This window comes from Prionailurus viverrinus, chromosome B1 (assembly GCF_022837055.1).
Source record: "Prionailurus viverrinus isolate Anna chromosome B1, UM_Priviv_1.0, whole genome shotgun sequence".
Lineage (NCBI taxonomy): Eukaryota > Metazoa > Chordata > Mammalia > Carnivora > Felidae > Prionailurus > Prionailurus viverrinus.
Genome location: NC_062564.1, coordinates 134,551,695 through 134,567,482, shown reverse-complemented (window position 1 = coordinate 134,567,482; position 15,788 = coordinate 134,551,695). Strand labels below are relative to the sequence as shown.

At 36.8% G+C, this 15,788-nt stretch overlaps 1 protein-coding gene across 6 annotated transcripts in view; it reads left to right on the top strand.

Annotated features, from left to right (window-relative positions):
* The window catches only part of PTPN13 (protein tyrosine phosphatase non-receptor type 13), a 233,990-nt gene that overhangs the window by 204,031 nt on the left and 14,171 nt on the right, over positions 1-15,788 (top strand). For 5 of the 6 annotated variants that reach the window (XM_047856951.1, XM_047856948.1, XM_047856947.1 and 2 more), the window contains 6 exons: positions 74-144; positions 3,049-3,110; positions 5,285-5,378; positions 6,051-6,188; positions 6,290-6,378; positions 13,213-13,268. In XM_047856951.1, coding sequence (XP_047712907.1) covers positions 74-144; positions 3,049-3,110; positions 5,285-5,378; positions 6,051-6,188; positions 6,290-6,378; positions 13,213-13,268 — 510 coding nt within the window. The remainder of the gene's footprint in view (positions 1-73; positions 145-3,048; positions 3,111-5,284; positions 5,379-6,050; positions 6,189-6,289; positions 6,379-13,212; positions 13,269-15,788) is intronic. The other variant, XM_047856949.1, reaches the window with a different exon arrangement.

Here is a 15,788-nt window from a genome sequence, read left to right as displayed (position 1 = left end):
AGGTGGTTTGAAGGGTATTTAAACAAATACCTTAAATAATTTGGAATTGCCTTTTCTTTTTTCTATAACACAGAGATGGCCATCCAGTGATCCCCAGTTCCAAGAGGCACACTCTTGCAAACCCACAGTCAACCAAAGCCAATGGTAAGGATACATTCATTTTGTGACACAAGTAGTTATGCAGAGATAACTATTTTTTTTTTCCCAAAAGCAAAATTGGAGACTATCACTACAGTGTTTTTGTCACCCTTCCAGAGTGCTTTTCAGGATCTCTCTAAGTGCAAAAAATCACATTTAAATAAAAGCATCTCTAAAATTCAGTGCGTAATAGGAAATAGTTGAGCAGCATGGACCATGGGATTTACAGCCAGATAGACCTGAGTTTATAAGTTCTGTGTGCCCTTAGGAAGTTACTTGATCTGTATCCAAGCTTCTATTTCCTATTAGTAAAATAAAAATGTTAGTACTATCTATCTTATAAGGTTATAATGAAGCATAAATACAATAATAATATGTGAAATGCTTATCATAATGATTGTCACATAGTAATTTATTCAGTTATTGAATCTCTTCTCTGTGCCAGGCATTGGTCTGGGCATTGGGAGCATGGTAATGAATACACAAAGTATCTGTCTTACATTCTAGCATAATAAAAGAAATTGTAGTATTAGTGGTCGCGACCCCTGCTAACATAAATTTAATGCTTATTCTTCAGAATAAGCATTCTTCTAAGTGCATGAGTCCTCAAAACAACCCTGTGAGAATAGTGTTACTATTATCCTCCGTTTATAGAAGGAGAAACTGAGACACAGAGAAGTTTGATAACTTACCCAAACTCACAGAGTTAATAAATGGGAGAGCCAGAATTTAAACCTGGGGTTTCTGATTCCATGCTCTCATTCACATAATCGGGCTCAGTAAACGTAGCTTCTGATGCCCATGATAAGAATGATAGACGTGGGAATGTGGTTGAAATTAATGTATTTGAAATGTGAATTCAGTACTTCATACATAACTAAACTTTTAGGTTATCAGGCAGTAACATCTACCAAAAGAATCTCACTACTACAGTTGTAGTTTATCTTCAAAACACTAAAGTACATTTGTTCCCCTCCTCGCCAGTTTTCTTGAATGCCTTAGGGATCTCAGCTTCTCTCTAATAGTTCCAGTTCACGTTAGAGAGGGACTATCTCACAGAACAGTCAGGAGAGCATTTTTCTAGTGACTTACGGGTAGTTACTTGTTGCCTGTTTGTAGTTTGAGAGCTAAAGAGAGCTAAGTCCTGCCCACCTTGTAGAAACTGCCTAGTGAACTGTCTTTATGGGGTTCTCTCACTTGACTCCCTTAGAACTGATCCTTTATGAGTTCTGAAAATCAGTATCAATAATAGGAACTCTCTTATAGTGATGGGAATATAAAATGGTACAACCATTTTATAAAACAGACAATTTCTTTTAATATTTTTTTCAACGTTTTTTATTTATTTTTGGGACAGAGAGAGACAGAGCATGAACGGGGGAGGGGCAGAGAGAGAGGGAGACACAGAATCGGAAACAGGCTCCAGGCTCCGAGCCATCAGCCCAGAGCTGGACGCGGGGCTCAAACTCACGGACCGCGAGATCGTGACCTGGCTGAAGTCGGATGCTTAACCGACTGCGCCACCCAGGCGCCCCAGAGACAATTTCTTTTAAAAGTTCAGCATGTGCCTCCCATATGATCCAGCCATTCCACTCCTTTTTATTTACCCAAGAGAAAAGAAAGCATATATCCATACACAAAAACCTGTACATGAATGTTTTAGCAGCTTCCTTTGTGAAAGCCAAAATCAAAAACCACTCAAATGTCCAAAAACTGCTGAATGAAGAAACCAATTGCAAAATATCCAAACAACAGTACTATTCAGTAATAAAAATGGTCTGGTACTCATAGCAACCTAATCAAAATAACCAAAATAACCCCTCCAAATAAGACAGCTGAGTGAAAGAAGTCAGACAGAAAAGAGTTTATACTGTATTATTCCATTTATTCAAAATTAAAGAAGATGGAAATCATAGTGACCGAAAGTAGATTAGTGGTTGCTTAAGGACAAGGTGAAGGGCAATTAGGGGAACAGGAGGGAGACAGTACAAATAATAAGCTATGATGTTCTGAACTATTCCAATATGACTTTTTGAACTAGTAGTTTATTACTGGTATGCTTTTTCAGTACTTTTCTTGGAAGGTTGATAATGTTTTATACCTCCTGGAAATAATATTAAAAAACATTCTTGACTCTTTGTAATAACATCATCCACATAATTACAGAAATTCATGTCTAAAAATTTCATGTCAACCTTCATCTTTCTAGGTGGAATTATTTTTAGGTCATTTTCAAATAGAAGTCCTTGAGTACACAGATCGGTACATTTTTTTTCTTTTCTGTTCTTTTCTTTTTTAACTTTTCCAAACTCTGCTATATGTTTCAAAGTCTCTTAAAAATATAATTTGATGAATCAAATTATTTTTAAATATGATTTTTAACTGTAATATGTATTACATTTTTAATGTAATATGTATTGAATCTTTGTACTGGTGGCTAAGAGTTAAAAGTAACATTTGGTTTAGACATATATTAAAAGTTCTGTTTAGTTGTATCCGTAACTTACTTTACTGTGTTAAATTGATAGCCGTTATGAAATGATATGAATGGCGCACTATCTTTCCTTAAATAGTGAAGTTAGTGTAGATCAGCACCTGTGATGCCTCTCCCATTCAGTTGAGAGAATTTACATTCAGTGTCTGATACTAGAACCATCCAGACCGAACTGAGCTTTTGTGCAGACTATAGTATTTTCTTTTAAGAAATTAGCTTTTTCCTTGGGATAAACCCTTTTCTAATAATATTTGATTTTGTGTAGCTGGTTTTAAATCATTTTGCAATATGACCTCTTTAAGTGCACTAATGAAAATAAGAACATGCACAGAAATGTGGGTTTTCTTTCACTGTTTTGATGTCCCTATTGTGGTTCCAACTGGCTCTTCTCTTACTCTCTGTGTTGTTCCTTTCAGGTCACCACACTGTGGAGCCTTGCCACAAGCCTGCCCTCACTCCTAGTAATTCATCCTCCAAGGTAAGGAAAAGGCTACCTTCTTCCTATCATACTGCCTTAGCTAAATAACCAGCTTGTTTGTGTCTTGAACCAAACTGATTTCGCATTTAAATATTTGCCTTTTTTAGAAACATGTACTGATGTAAGGAATATATTTTAGGGAACTAAATAGACCTTGCTGAATAAAGCACACAATGTAAAGGTCCTACATGAGCAACCCTACATCATTTGGCACATATTCAGCTCTTATATAAGCTAATCTCTTAAATGGATAGCTTCAATACTTAGATCTTTTTATGAAAGTTCACAGTTCTTTTGGTTGTGTGTTAGATACCCAGAAGAGAAGAACATACATAATTAAGAGTAGAATTGGTCCTTTGAGTTAATATTGGTCAACAGTGACCCTCAAATGACAATCCTCTACTGCTAGTAAGGAAAAACAGTACTGACAAAAGAAATAGACATACTTGCTTTTAGAAGGACATGGAAAATGCTTTACCTCATAATAAAATGTAAGAACCTAAATCATTTAAGATTAACAAAGAAAAATCTGGAGGTGAATTAGCAAAGCTACTTTAATACATAGCTGAATTCCACTTCAAGCTTTCTCTTTAAGGCTATGTGTATGCCCATTCGTTTGGCTAACATTTCTTTTTATGATTTTCTTTTGGCATGTAATGAACATTCTAAAACGATCCCAGCTGGATATCCACTTTGTGGAATTGTTTAATCCCATACAGTCTGAGCCCCACTGTTTGAATGCCTTTCCACATAAGCTCCAGAGCTGAGGCATTGCTCTCCTAGTAATCTGAAAATCCTGTCATCTCAGCAAAATCTGGACAAAAGCTGGATTTAGCATAGAAGGAAAATTTAGTGACCAGAAGGCCAAAATTCCATGCCTTTCATCTCACTGGTCCAGCAAGTCTTTAAAAGATATTGCAATAGAAGAATTATTAGGCAGAAATGATTGGGGCACAGAAATAAAAATGCCTTGGTCTTGGTATGTTTGTGGATTGAGAGAAAGCAAGACCCACTATTCCCTGTTTATTCATAAGGTCTACAGTTACACAGAGCTGGAACACCTGGATTTTCATGTATTTCTAGTGTTAGTCATGTTGTATGGTGCTTATTTTCTTTTTAAATATCAGCATGTTGTTGAAAGGGAGAAGGGGAGAATTTCTTTTTAAGTTAACATAAAACACTCAGAAGCTAGGACCTTGGTTATTCATGGTTGCAAACATTTTTTGTTGGAGTTAAAGTCTTTCAGGAAGTCTCTCAAGCAATACTCTGTCCTTGATGCTAATGTCTGTGCTATGAATTTCTCATGAAGATTGGAGTTTCACAATCCAGTAAAATTGGACATTGTGTAACCACTATTTATGAAGAAATAATTCTATTGCGTCTATCATTTCTACTTTTTATCTTGATAAAAAGAGTAAAATCTTTGGAGCAAACCACCTTTTATTTGTATAAAATTATTTCATTTTATCCTAACCATTTAATTTTGCATTTTTACCCAAATCATTTTTCTTTCAATAGGCCATGTACTATGAAGTGTTCACAATTTACCATTGAGTTAGAAAGTTAAATTCTGTTCAATAAGTAATTTGTAGTTATGAATCCATTGTTATTCTTCTTAAATTGAAATGAGATTTAGACTAGACTTAAAAATCTTTATATCCAACAGTTGACCAGGATGTGAAACTAGAGTTTATGTCCAAGTCACAGCTTCACAAATACTTAAAAGATTTTTTCCCTTTCCCCCAACTTATTAGTTTAGTAATCCTATAAAACTTTTAGAAAAGATTTAAAGGAAGACAAGTCTCATAAACTATGCCTCAAAAAAGAGATTTCTGCACTCAAATAAGCTTAGGAAATACTACATAATAGACTCTTGGCAACTCAAAATTTATATTAGTAAACACTGTGAGAATTCTTAGAATAGAAATACTGATTTGATGTTGTATTATCTGCTGTTTCCAGAGGTTTTTGGTGATGGAAAGTCCCATTCTCTTTGTACATTCCATTGTGCTGATGTTTCCTAGAAACATTCATCTATCATGGAGAGATACCAAATGGATTATGTACAAAGAAAGAGGGAGAGAAGGACACGATGGGGCAATCTACAGCCCCTCCCTAATCCTGGAAGTTAGCAAAATAGTAAACTAATGATTTGCTCTGGTTTCATACTTTAGGTTAATGGGGAAGAAATAATTGAAGTTTTGTGCCCTGAAGGAAAATGCTCTACTTATCAGATGAAGGGATCAGCAGACTTGATTCTCTCCAAAGGTAGTTTTTCCAAATCAGTCATCCAATTACTCTAAATGTCCTAATAGTTCAGGTAATAAAGAAATATTAGGTATTGGGCTTACATGTTTCTATAGTGTAACAAGAAAAGATTGTTGTTCAAAGAAATAAAAGAACAATGTAAAATTAATTATTGTTCATTGCATTACTGTACAAATGTGCCTGTATCCTAATATTAAAAATATTTTTAGATGATTAAAAAGATAGCTGGTTTTGTTTGGTAGTGTTTCTTACATTCCTTGGAAGCAGCAATTCACAGGTAACCTAATTAGAAAATTTTTCTTGGACATGTATGGGCTACCCTATTACATCCTTAATTTTTGTAACCTAACTTCTTGAGTTTCTTTCATGAATTAGTAATTTGGAATCAATTTAGGAAAATAAGCATTAAATTCTTGATGTCTCATGGAAAGATTTATTCACAGACATAGATTTTGGTTTGTTCTTTTTAAGCTACATTTGTGTGATCTTCTGTCACAGCAGCCAGAGGAGTGCTAGAACTAGAAATGGCTGGTTTGCATGAGTCTAACCACTTTTCCAATCATGGCTGCCTTTCGAAGTAGATGCTTGAAATTTGAAAGACCTGATGTAGCGTCTCTTTCTCAAATCAACATTTTTAAAGTAAAATCTCATGTAAAATTACTGTTTTTCAAGAATCTAATGTACAAGAAGATGATATTTATGATGATCCTCAAGAAGCTGAAGTTATTCAGTCTCTGCTGGATGTCGTGGATGAGGAAGCCCAGAATCTTTTAAACCAAAATAATGCAGCAGGAGATGTCAGTGTTCCAGGTAGATGAACCAGAATGAATAAGTTGGTACACTAAGGAGTGCAAGAAGGAGGCCTCTAGGAAGCATTTTAATTTCTCTTGGCCCACTTATTTCTTCCCCAGGTTCATTGAAAACCAATGGGAAGTTATCTGAAGGGAGAGCAGAAGATACAGACTGTGATGGTTCACCTTTACCTGAAGACTTTACAGAGGTAAGGATAAGAGCTAGATAAACACTATAGGATGTTATGTCTTGTTAGAATTATGTATCTTCTTACATAAAGTTTGCTTTCTCTGCTGAGGCCTTATCTCTGCCTCCACCAACCCCACCATTTCTGATTTTCCAACACCGCTCATCCCCTGCCCCAACTCTGGCATTTGCAGGTTTATGTTTACTTGTCTGGTTCCTGTAGACATTTGACTTTGCAGCCTATCCTAGTGTGCTAGGGCTGCCACAACAAAATACCACAAACTGGAAGACTTAAGAAACAGAAATTTATTTTCTCACAGTTCTAGAGGCTGGAAGTCCCAAGGTGCCAGCAGAGTTGGTTTCTGGTGAGACCTCTGTCCTCCACTTGCAGATGACCACCTTTTCACTGTGTCCTCACATGCCCATTCGTCTGTCTCACCAGGGAAGAGACCCCTGGTGTCTCTTCCTTTTCTTACAAGGACACCAATCCTATTGGATTAGAGCCCCATCCTTATGACCTTATTTAGCCTTGATTACCTCCATAAAAACTGTCTCCAAGCAGTCATTTTGGGGTTAGGGCTTCAACCTGTGAATCTTGCGAGGGACACAATTCAGTCTATAACACAATCTATGCTTTAACAAGTTATAAAATATAATTAAATAAAATTTCATTCGCAATAGTTAAATAAAAGTATAGGCATAAATTCAACCCAAATGTACAAAACCTATATTATGAAAACTTTAAAACTCTACAAAGAAGCAGAAGAAATATTAAAGAGAAACATTTCTTATTCCTTGATAGAAAAGCCCAAAATTTAACTTCTCCCTAGATTTACCCATAAATTAATATGGTCCCATAAAATATTTCAACTTTTTTTTTTAATGTTTATTTATCTTGAGGAGGGGAGTATGAATGGGTAAGGTTAATAATGATGGGTAATGGGGCAGATAAAGATGGGTAAGGGGCAGAGAGAGGGGGAAAAGAGAGAATCCCAAGCAGTCTCACTCTGTCAGTGCAGAGCCCAATTCAGGGCTCAATCACATGAACCATGAGATCCTGATGCTGAGCCTAAATCAAGAGTCCAACACAACTATCTGAGCCACCTAGGAGCCCCTTCAACTTTTTTTTAATGAGAGGCAGACTAGCTTGGTAAAATGATTTTAAAGTTCACTTGGAAGAAATTAGGATGTAAAACTGTTCAGGACAAATCTAAAAATTAAGGTTTATGGAGGGAGAATATTCCTACCAATTATTAGTAAATATCACGTAAGTTGTTCTACCACCAAAGTGTAGATAGATCCCGCAAATATACACGTTGAGAATTCAAGATGTTAAAGACCAAACCTTTTGGGACAGTCCATCCTTTAAATTTAATAAATTGACACTTGAATATATGGGACATCTGCTTCAGAAGAGATTTTGACTAATAGTAAACAAAACAAAGAAAGTGAAAAAACAAATTCAGGAAAGGAGAAAACAAAGTACTGAGATAAAAACATGAAGAGGTTATATTTGTATCAAACTTCTAAATGTGTTAAAATCACTATGGAAATTATATTCATAAGCAGACAAATTCAAAAAAGACAAATATGACTAATCTCCGTAGCTGAAAGGAAGACTAAGCCAGTATTCTGGAAACATTTTCTGTTTCATTTTATATTTCTAGAATGTTGCCTACATTTCAGTAGTTTTAAGAGTTACCTAGAATTTCTGAAAATATTTAGTTTTTCATAAGTATGCTTCTTTGGGACCACCCTAAACAAATTGTAGATTATTTATTGAACTGGCTCATAATAGTGTGTTCTACAACCCTGGAAGTTGTTTTGTTTTTGTTTCTTTAACTTTTATTATTGAAGTGTAGTTGAAATACAATTCTCTATTATTTTCAGTTATGCAACATAGTGATTTAACAATTCTATACATTATGCAATGCTTACCACAGTAAGTGTAGTTAATCACCTGTCATCCTTCAAAGTTATTACAATGTTATTGATTCTCTTTCCTGTGCTATACTTTTCATTTGGTGGCATTTTTATAATTAATTAATTTATTTTAGGTAGCTCCATGCCCAGAATGGGGTTTGAATTCATGACCCCAAGATCAAGAGTCACATGCTCCACCAACTGAGCCAGTCAGGTGTCCCATGACATTTATTTCATAAAGTTTGTATCTCTTAATCCCCTTCACTTATTTCACCTATCCCCTCAGCCCTGCCCCCCCCCCTGCCAACCACCAGTTTGTTCTCTGTATTTATGAGTCTGTTTCTGTATTTTGTTTGTCTATTTATTTTTTAGATTCCACATCTAAATGAAATCATATGGTATTTGTCTTTCTCTGACCTACTTCACTTAGCCTGATATCCTCCAGGTCCATCCATGTTGTCACAAATGGCAAGATCTCATTCTTTTTTATGGCTGAGTGATATTCCATTATGTATATATACCATATCTTCTTTATTTATCTATTGTTAGGCACTTAAATTGGTTCCATATCTTGGCTGATATAAGTAATGGCTGCAATAGGGGTGCTTGTCTGGCTCAGTTGGTAGAACATGCAAGTCTTGATCTCAGGGTCATGAGTTCAAGCCCCACACTGGGTGCAGAAATTACCAAAAAAAAAAAAAAAAGCTTCAATAAACATCGAATTTGTGTTTTCATTTTCTTTGTGTAAATACCCGATAGGGAAATTACTTGGATTATATGTACAACCCTGAAAGTTTTAGGGTTTTAACCCTGAAGGTTTTCTCATGAGTCAAAAGTTAAGCTACTTTTGATATTATAAATGATATTATGATGATATTATAAATAGTATAGTATCACACACAGTCATTTGTCACTGTCTTGTAACTTGTCACTCTACACTTAACTACCTCTTAATGAAGTACTTCAGGCCAGTGTCTGAGCTTTATTTATGAATGAAGGAATGAATGCCAGTCATATACATAGTGTAAATCATCATCTAAAGTTTCAAAACTATTCACTTAGCTATTGCTGAACTCATTTGACCCTGATTAAGCTGGGGATAACAAGGTAAGAAGGTATATCAGGGTTTCTGTCCTCGATTTGCTTGTATAGTCTAGTAGTCAATTTGGGAGCTGAAAATGTAAATAAGTACAATTTTTAAAACTATAGTAAAAACATGTCCTGATAAATGTTTATATGGAATCCAGAGAATGTTACAAAGAATTGTGGAATAATAGGGACTATACAGGAGTAGATGGGTATGGTTATTAAGGCTTCCAAGAGAATTAGCATTTTATTTATTTATTTTTTAATGTTTATTATTGAGAGAGAGAGACAGAGCACAAGTGAAAGAGGGACAGGCTCCAGGCTCTGAGCTGTCAGCACAGAGCCTGATGCGGGGCTCGAACCCACGGACCGTGAGATCATGACCTGAGCCAAAGTTTTAGCATTTTAAAGGTATTTGGTAGGTGAGAAGCAATAGGAAAGAGCATTCCATACTGAGGAACTGCTTAGCAAGGACATGAAGGTCTGGATCAGCCTGGGACATTCAGGGCACTAAATCATTGCAAGTAGGGTGTCATGTGGTATCTTGAAAGCTAAGACTGAAGAGATAGGGAGGGGTGAGTTGAGCAAGTGACTTAGATGTCATGGCAAGGAATTTGGTCTTTCTACACCTCTGGACAGGCAACTTTCCTGAGAGAGATAGAAACATGTCCCCCATTAGCTCAAAACATCTAAGATGGAGAGAAGAAAGGCATGGCCTCCTAAGACATGACATCATTGTACTGAAATACATCAGCACACTTCCTATGTTGTTTCTAATCCTGGTTATTAATCAGAAAACAATAGAAACTTTCAGTGGCTTTCCATCACCTATAAGATAATCATGCTTGACTGACTGTAGGATCCTGGCTTTATGGGCATTCGACTGATGTAGTCACACAGCCCTATGCTTAGAAGAGCTCCTCATGTGCTGTGCCATCATCTTTAAATTCTCAATTTTTTAACAAGATATCCCATATTTCCATTTGACAATGGGCACCACAAATGATACAGTTTGGTCTTGGACCCAGGTGATGATATCTCTACTCTTCAAGTTGCTGGATCTGGATTCTTTGAGCAATAGGATAACAAACCAACCTTCAGATGGGCTGGCCTTGGTAAAATCTAAGTCTTTTCCTTGAGGCAGTGCTGCAGCTGCCTTCTCTTCCAAGGAGCCTACAATCCAGAATGAGAAGAGAGACCGCAGGCCATCTCCTTAACCCAAACCTACCCCATACACAGGTGAACTTTGCAAAATAGTGGGAAATTTTTCTTTAAGTTTTTAAATTCCAGTTAGTTAACATACAGTGTAACATTAGTTTCAGGTGTATAGTTTAGAGCACTTCCATACAGTGCTCATCATGACACATGTGCCCCTTAATCCCCATCACCTATTTAACCCATTCTTCCACCCACCTCCCCTCCATGGTAAACCACAGAATTTCTTCTCTATAGTTAAGAGTCTGTTTCTTAGTTTGCCTCTCTGGTTTTTTTCCCCATGATTGTTTGTTTTGTTTCTTAAATTCCACATATGAGTAAAATCGTATGGTATTTGTCTTTAACTTATTTCACTTGGCCTAATACTCTGTAGGTCTGTCCACATCCTTGTAAATGGCAACATTTCATCCTTTTCATGGCTGAGTAATATTCCAGTGTGTGTGTGTGTGTGTGTGTGTGTGTACACATACATATCTTCTTTATCCATTTATCAGTCAGTGGATATTTGGGCTCTTTTCATAATTTGGCTATTGTAGATAATGCTGCTATAAACATGGGGGTGCATGTGTCCCATCAAATTAGTATTTGTATGTCTTAGGGTTTAATTACCCAGTAGTGCAATTGCTGGATCATAGAATAGTTCTATTTTTAACTTTCTGAGGAACCTCCATACTCTTTTCCAGAGTGGCTGCACCAGTTACATTCCCACCAACAGTACAAAAGGGTTCCCCTTTCTCCACATCCTCACCAACATCTGTTGTTTCTTGTATTTTTCATTTTAGCCATTCTGACAGGAATAGTGGAAAATTGATATTGTTGTAGTATCACTATATTTTATTTCCAATTGGGCTTTATCTCACCATTTTCATATTAATAACATTTGACTCTTACAAAAGGCTTTATACTTTTCAAAAGTATCACACTCATGGTAGATTCTTAGACCAGTTTTATGATGGGAAATACAAAATCCAAATAACTTTACTTGGAAAAAAATCAACCCAGACTAAAATTATCAACTTGCAGAAACAGGTAACATCTAAGAAGCTTCCTTTTAGTTATCCGTGGATAAAAACAAGCTACATTTTTTTTCTTCCTCCATAGAAATTCTGGGGGGTGGGAGGGAAGAGAGGGTGGGTGATGGGTATTGAGGGGGGCACCTTTTGGGATGAGCACTGGGTGTTGTATGGAAACCAATTTGTCAATAAATTTCAGAAAAAAAAAAAAAAATTCTGCATTTTCCTCAAATAAACTGAAGTTCATATCAGAATAACTTAATTATAAATACTTCTTAAGTCTAAAGGTCTATAACTGAAAGATCATATTAAAGATTATTTATATCTTGGGGCACCTGGGTGGCTCAGTCGGTTGGGCGTCTGACTTTAGCTCAGGTTATGGTCTCACGGTTCGTGGTTTCAAGCCCCATGTCAAGCTGTGTGCTGACAGCATGGAGCCTGGCGCCTACTTCGGTTTCTGTGACTCCCTCTCTCTCTGCCCCTTCCCCGCTCATGTTCTGTCTCTCTCTGTCTCTCAAAAATGAATACACATTTTTAAAAAAAGATTTTTTATATCTTTATTAAAGAAGTGAGACAACCTTCTGTGGCTCAGGCATAATAAGCACGTGTAGGCACACAGTGGTAACCAGACATGGTTCCTGCCCTTGTGGAGCTTATAGTCTAATGGGGAGGACAAGAGAATGATCAAATAAGCACCCAAGTAAACATGAAATTACAAGTTGTGATAAGGTCTATGAAGTTTAAAAAGAAAAGAAGTGGTGCCTGGGTGGCTCAGTTGGTTTGACGTCCGACTCTTGATTTCAGCTCAGGTCATGATCCCAGGGTCATGGGATTGAGCCCCACATCGGGCTCCATACTGAGCATGCAGCCTGCTTGGGATTCTTTCTCTCTCTCTCCCTCTGCCTCTCTCCCCACTCGTGCTCATGTTCTCTCTCTCTAAGAGAAAAAGAAAAAAAGTGCTACAAATAAAAGCAAATGGATTATGGAGGTAAACACAGACCAGATAATTCAGGGTCTTGAAACAAAAGGACTGTCCCATTTGTTAAGATAATTTGTCCTAATAAAGACTGGAATGTAAGATTTATTAATCATCTAAGAATGAAACTTGTCATCTTCTGATTGTAGCAAACTGCACTTGCAGTATTTGGGTCTCTGAGACACCATACTCAGGTAAAGTATGAGCTGATTGGTCTATGTTCTCCACAGAAGGACCCATCACTTTAATAATAAAAGGGCAAGATAAGTTAACACACTGAAAATTACTAAGATTTTTCTGGAGAGCCCATTTTCAGATTTTCAAATTGAAGTAGTATTAAGAATATGCATGCCTAATCATACTTCAGCTATACATCTTGTCTTCTCCTTACCTCTGTACCATTAATATCCCTTATGAGAAATGAAAAGCCAGTCAGTAAGTGGGACCAGCAAAACTCTTGGGCCACTGAAGATGCCTTAGCCACAGTTTGACATTAATTGAATGTCATACGTGTGTTTGTTATATGAGGATGGACATGACAGAAAATATAGGAAATAAGTAACAGAAACAAATTGAACACTGAGATTGTTTGATTTTTTTTTTTACAATGGGCTAATGTAATTTTTATTTCTCTTTATTGTAGTCTATCAAAATGAATGGCTGTGAAGAATATTATGAAGAAAAAGTAAAAAGTGAAAGGTAAGAAAATAATCCCTTAAAGTATATAACAGGGGCACCAGGGTGGCTCCATCAGTTGAGCATCTGACTTTGGCTCAGGTCATGATGTCACAGTTCATGAGTTCGAGCCCCATGTCAGGCTCTGTACTGACAGCTCAGAGCCTGAAGCCTCCTTCAGATTTTGTGTCTCCCTCTCTCTCTCTGCCCCTCCCCCACACGTTCGTTCCCCCTCCTTCTCTCTCTCTTTCTCTCTCTCTCTCTCTCAAAAATAAATAAACATTTTAAAAAATGAAAGCATAAAAATTCCATTGCTTTTTAGAAGTGCTCTGAGGTGGGGGTACCTGGCTGACCCAGTTGGTGGAGCATGTGACTATTGATCTCAGGGTCATGAGTTCAAACCCCACCCTGGGTGTAGAGATTACTTAAAAAATAAAATCTTTAAAAAAAAAAAAAAAGGTATTCTGAAGATTTTCATTTAGATGTTGCTTTTGAAATTAATTTATTCTTTTCCAATGAAATGAGAATGTTGACTAAATTATGGACCTATGGCTGAATATTAAGAATGTTTTTAAAATACCATTATAAGGGTTCAGGTGGCATGTGACAATGTATTTGTTATAACATTCCTCCAAAAAATAGTATCCTTGACCATGGGGAAAAAATGAAAGAAAGTCTAAAAGGGAAAGTGCCAACAATGAGGAAAGTCTAGCAAATATCTGGGCCAGCTGCCAATAATTGTAAAGATACAAGCTCTGCCCTGTTAGGCAAGGGAAGGGGAGGAAGGAGGTCGGGGAAACTAGTATATCTAATTTATTTGAATGGCAGTTAGAAACACTATTAACATATAAATTTTATCTACATGTTACTAATTCTTGGATACGCTTTCTTTTTGATTTTAACATTTCTGAAATCATGAAGGGCCTTACAACAATCAATATAATTTCTTCCTTAATGTGAGCAAAATAATAGTGTATCTTACAACGATGATGTCAAAGATTCAAAGAATTGTAGTACATAACCTTCAATCTAGCAATTTCATTTCTAAAAAATGGCTCCCACTACCACATGTGTGCAAAGACATTTCTACAAAAGTGTAATTGCAACATCATTTATACTTGTAAAAAAATAATTACACAAAATAAATTAGGGTATACGCCTACAAGCACCCATGAAACACTAAAGCAGCTAATCAAAGGAATGATAAAGGAGGGAATGCCTGACCGAAGGATCTCCAAACTATACCCTTGCAAACAAAATATATTTATTACATGACAAAAGCAACGTCACTGATGCAGAACTTGCAAATTAAATGTTAATTGCAACCCATAATTATCTGGAACAGAGGAAAACATTCACCATAAAAGCAACATAATTGCTGCCCCGTTATTGACGTTGTGGGACCATTGTACACGTCTTGTTTTAATGGTCTATACTAATGTCAGACAGATGTACTCTGTTTTGTTCCCCCTGAATATCATAAAATGCAAAAATGTGTTCAGCCTTTTACATTATGCTTTTTCATCTCATTGCTAAACTTTTGTCCTGCCTGGATTCTCTTTTCTAGCCATCCACCCTACCAGCAAGATGGCATCTACTGTGTACCCCTAGAATAATGGGAACTTGTACTGTGTTTTATTACATTACTTGAGTGTCCTGATGCAGAAATGTCCCTCCAGCCTCCACTTGTAGCAAAAGACAGATGTGCATCAACAGAGACTTCTATAAATAAATTAAGACACATCCATATGGTACAATAATAGTAGGTAGCTGTTAAAAAGACACAGAGAGCTCTACTGACACAGTTGTAATTGGTTATCTGTGTTGAAGTGGGCAACAAACCACTTTCTCTATCTCCAAGGGACTCCTTCAATCTAACGTCCAAAGACAGGATTTGTTTGAAAATAAATTTTAGACTATATTAAACAATTCTGTACTTCAGTTTAATTTACATCTACCAATAAATCTTAGGACTTGTAGGCTTGGGTTTTTCAAATCAGATCATCTGGTTTTTTGTTTTTTTAATTTTCTTAACATTTACTTATTTTTGAGAGACAGAGAGAGACAGAGCATGAGCAGGGGAGGGGCAGAGAGAGAGGGAGACACAGAATCTGAAGCAGGCTTCAGGCTCTGACCTTTCAACACAGAGCCCAACGTGGGGCTCGAACTCACAAACTGCAAGATCATGACCTGAGCCAAAGTCAGATGCTTAACCGACTGAGCTACCCAGGTGCCCCCAGACTATCTGTTTTTAAATATCTTGATAATTGTACAGGAAATAAGGGGTTCAAGGATATTCTTTTTTGAGAGAGAGAGAGAGAGAGAGAGAGAATGCATGCACACATGAGTGGGAGAGGGGCAGAAAGAGACAGAGAGAGAGAGAGAGAGAGTGAAGGAGAGAATCCCAAGAAGGCTCCACACTGTCAGCACAGAGCCCATTGCGGGGCTCAATCCCATGAACCATGAGATCATGAGCTGAGCTGAAACCAAGAGTCAGACACCTAACCGACTGAGCCACTTGGGTGTCCCTCAGGGATATAATAG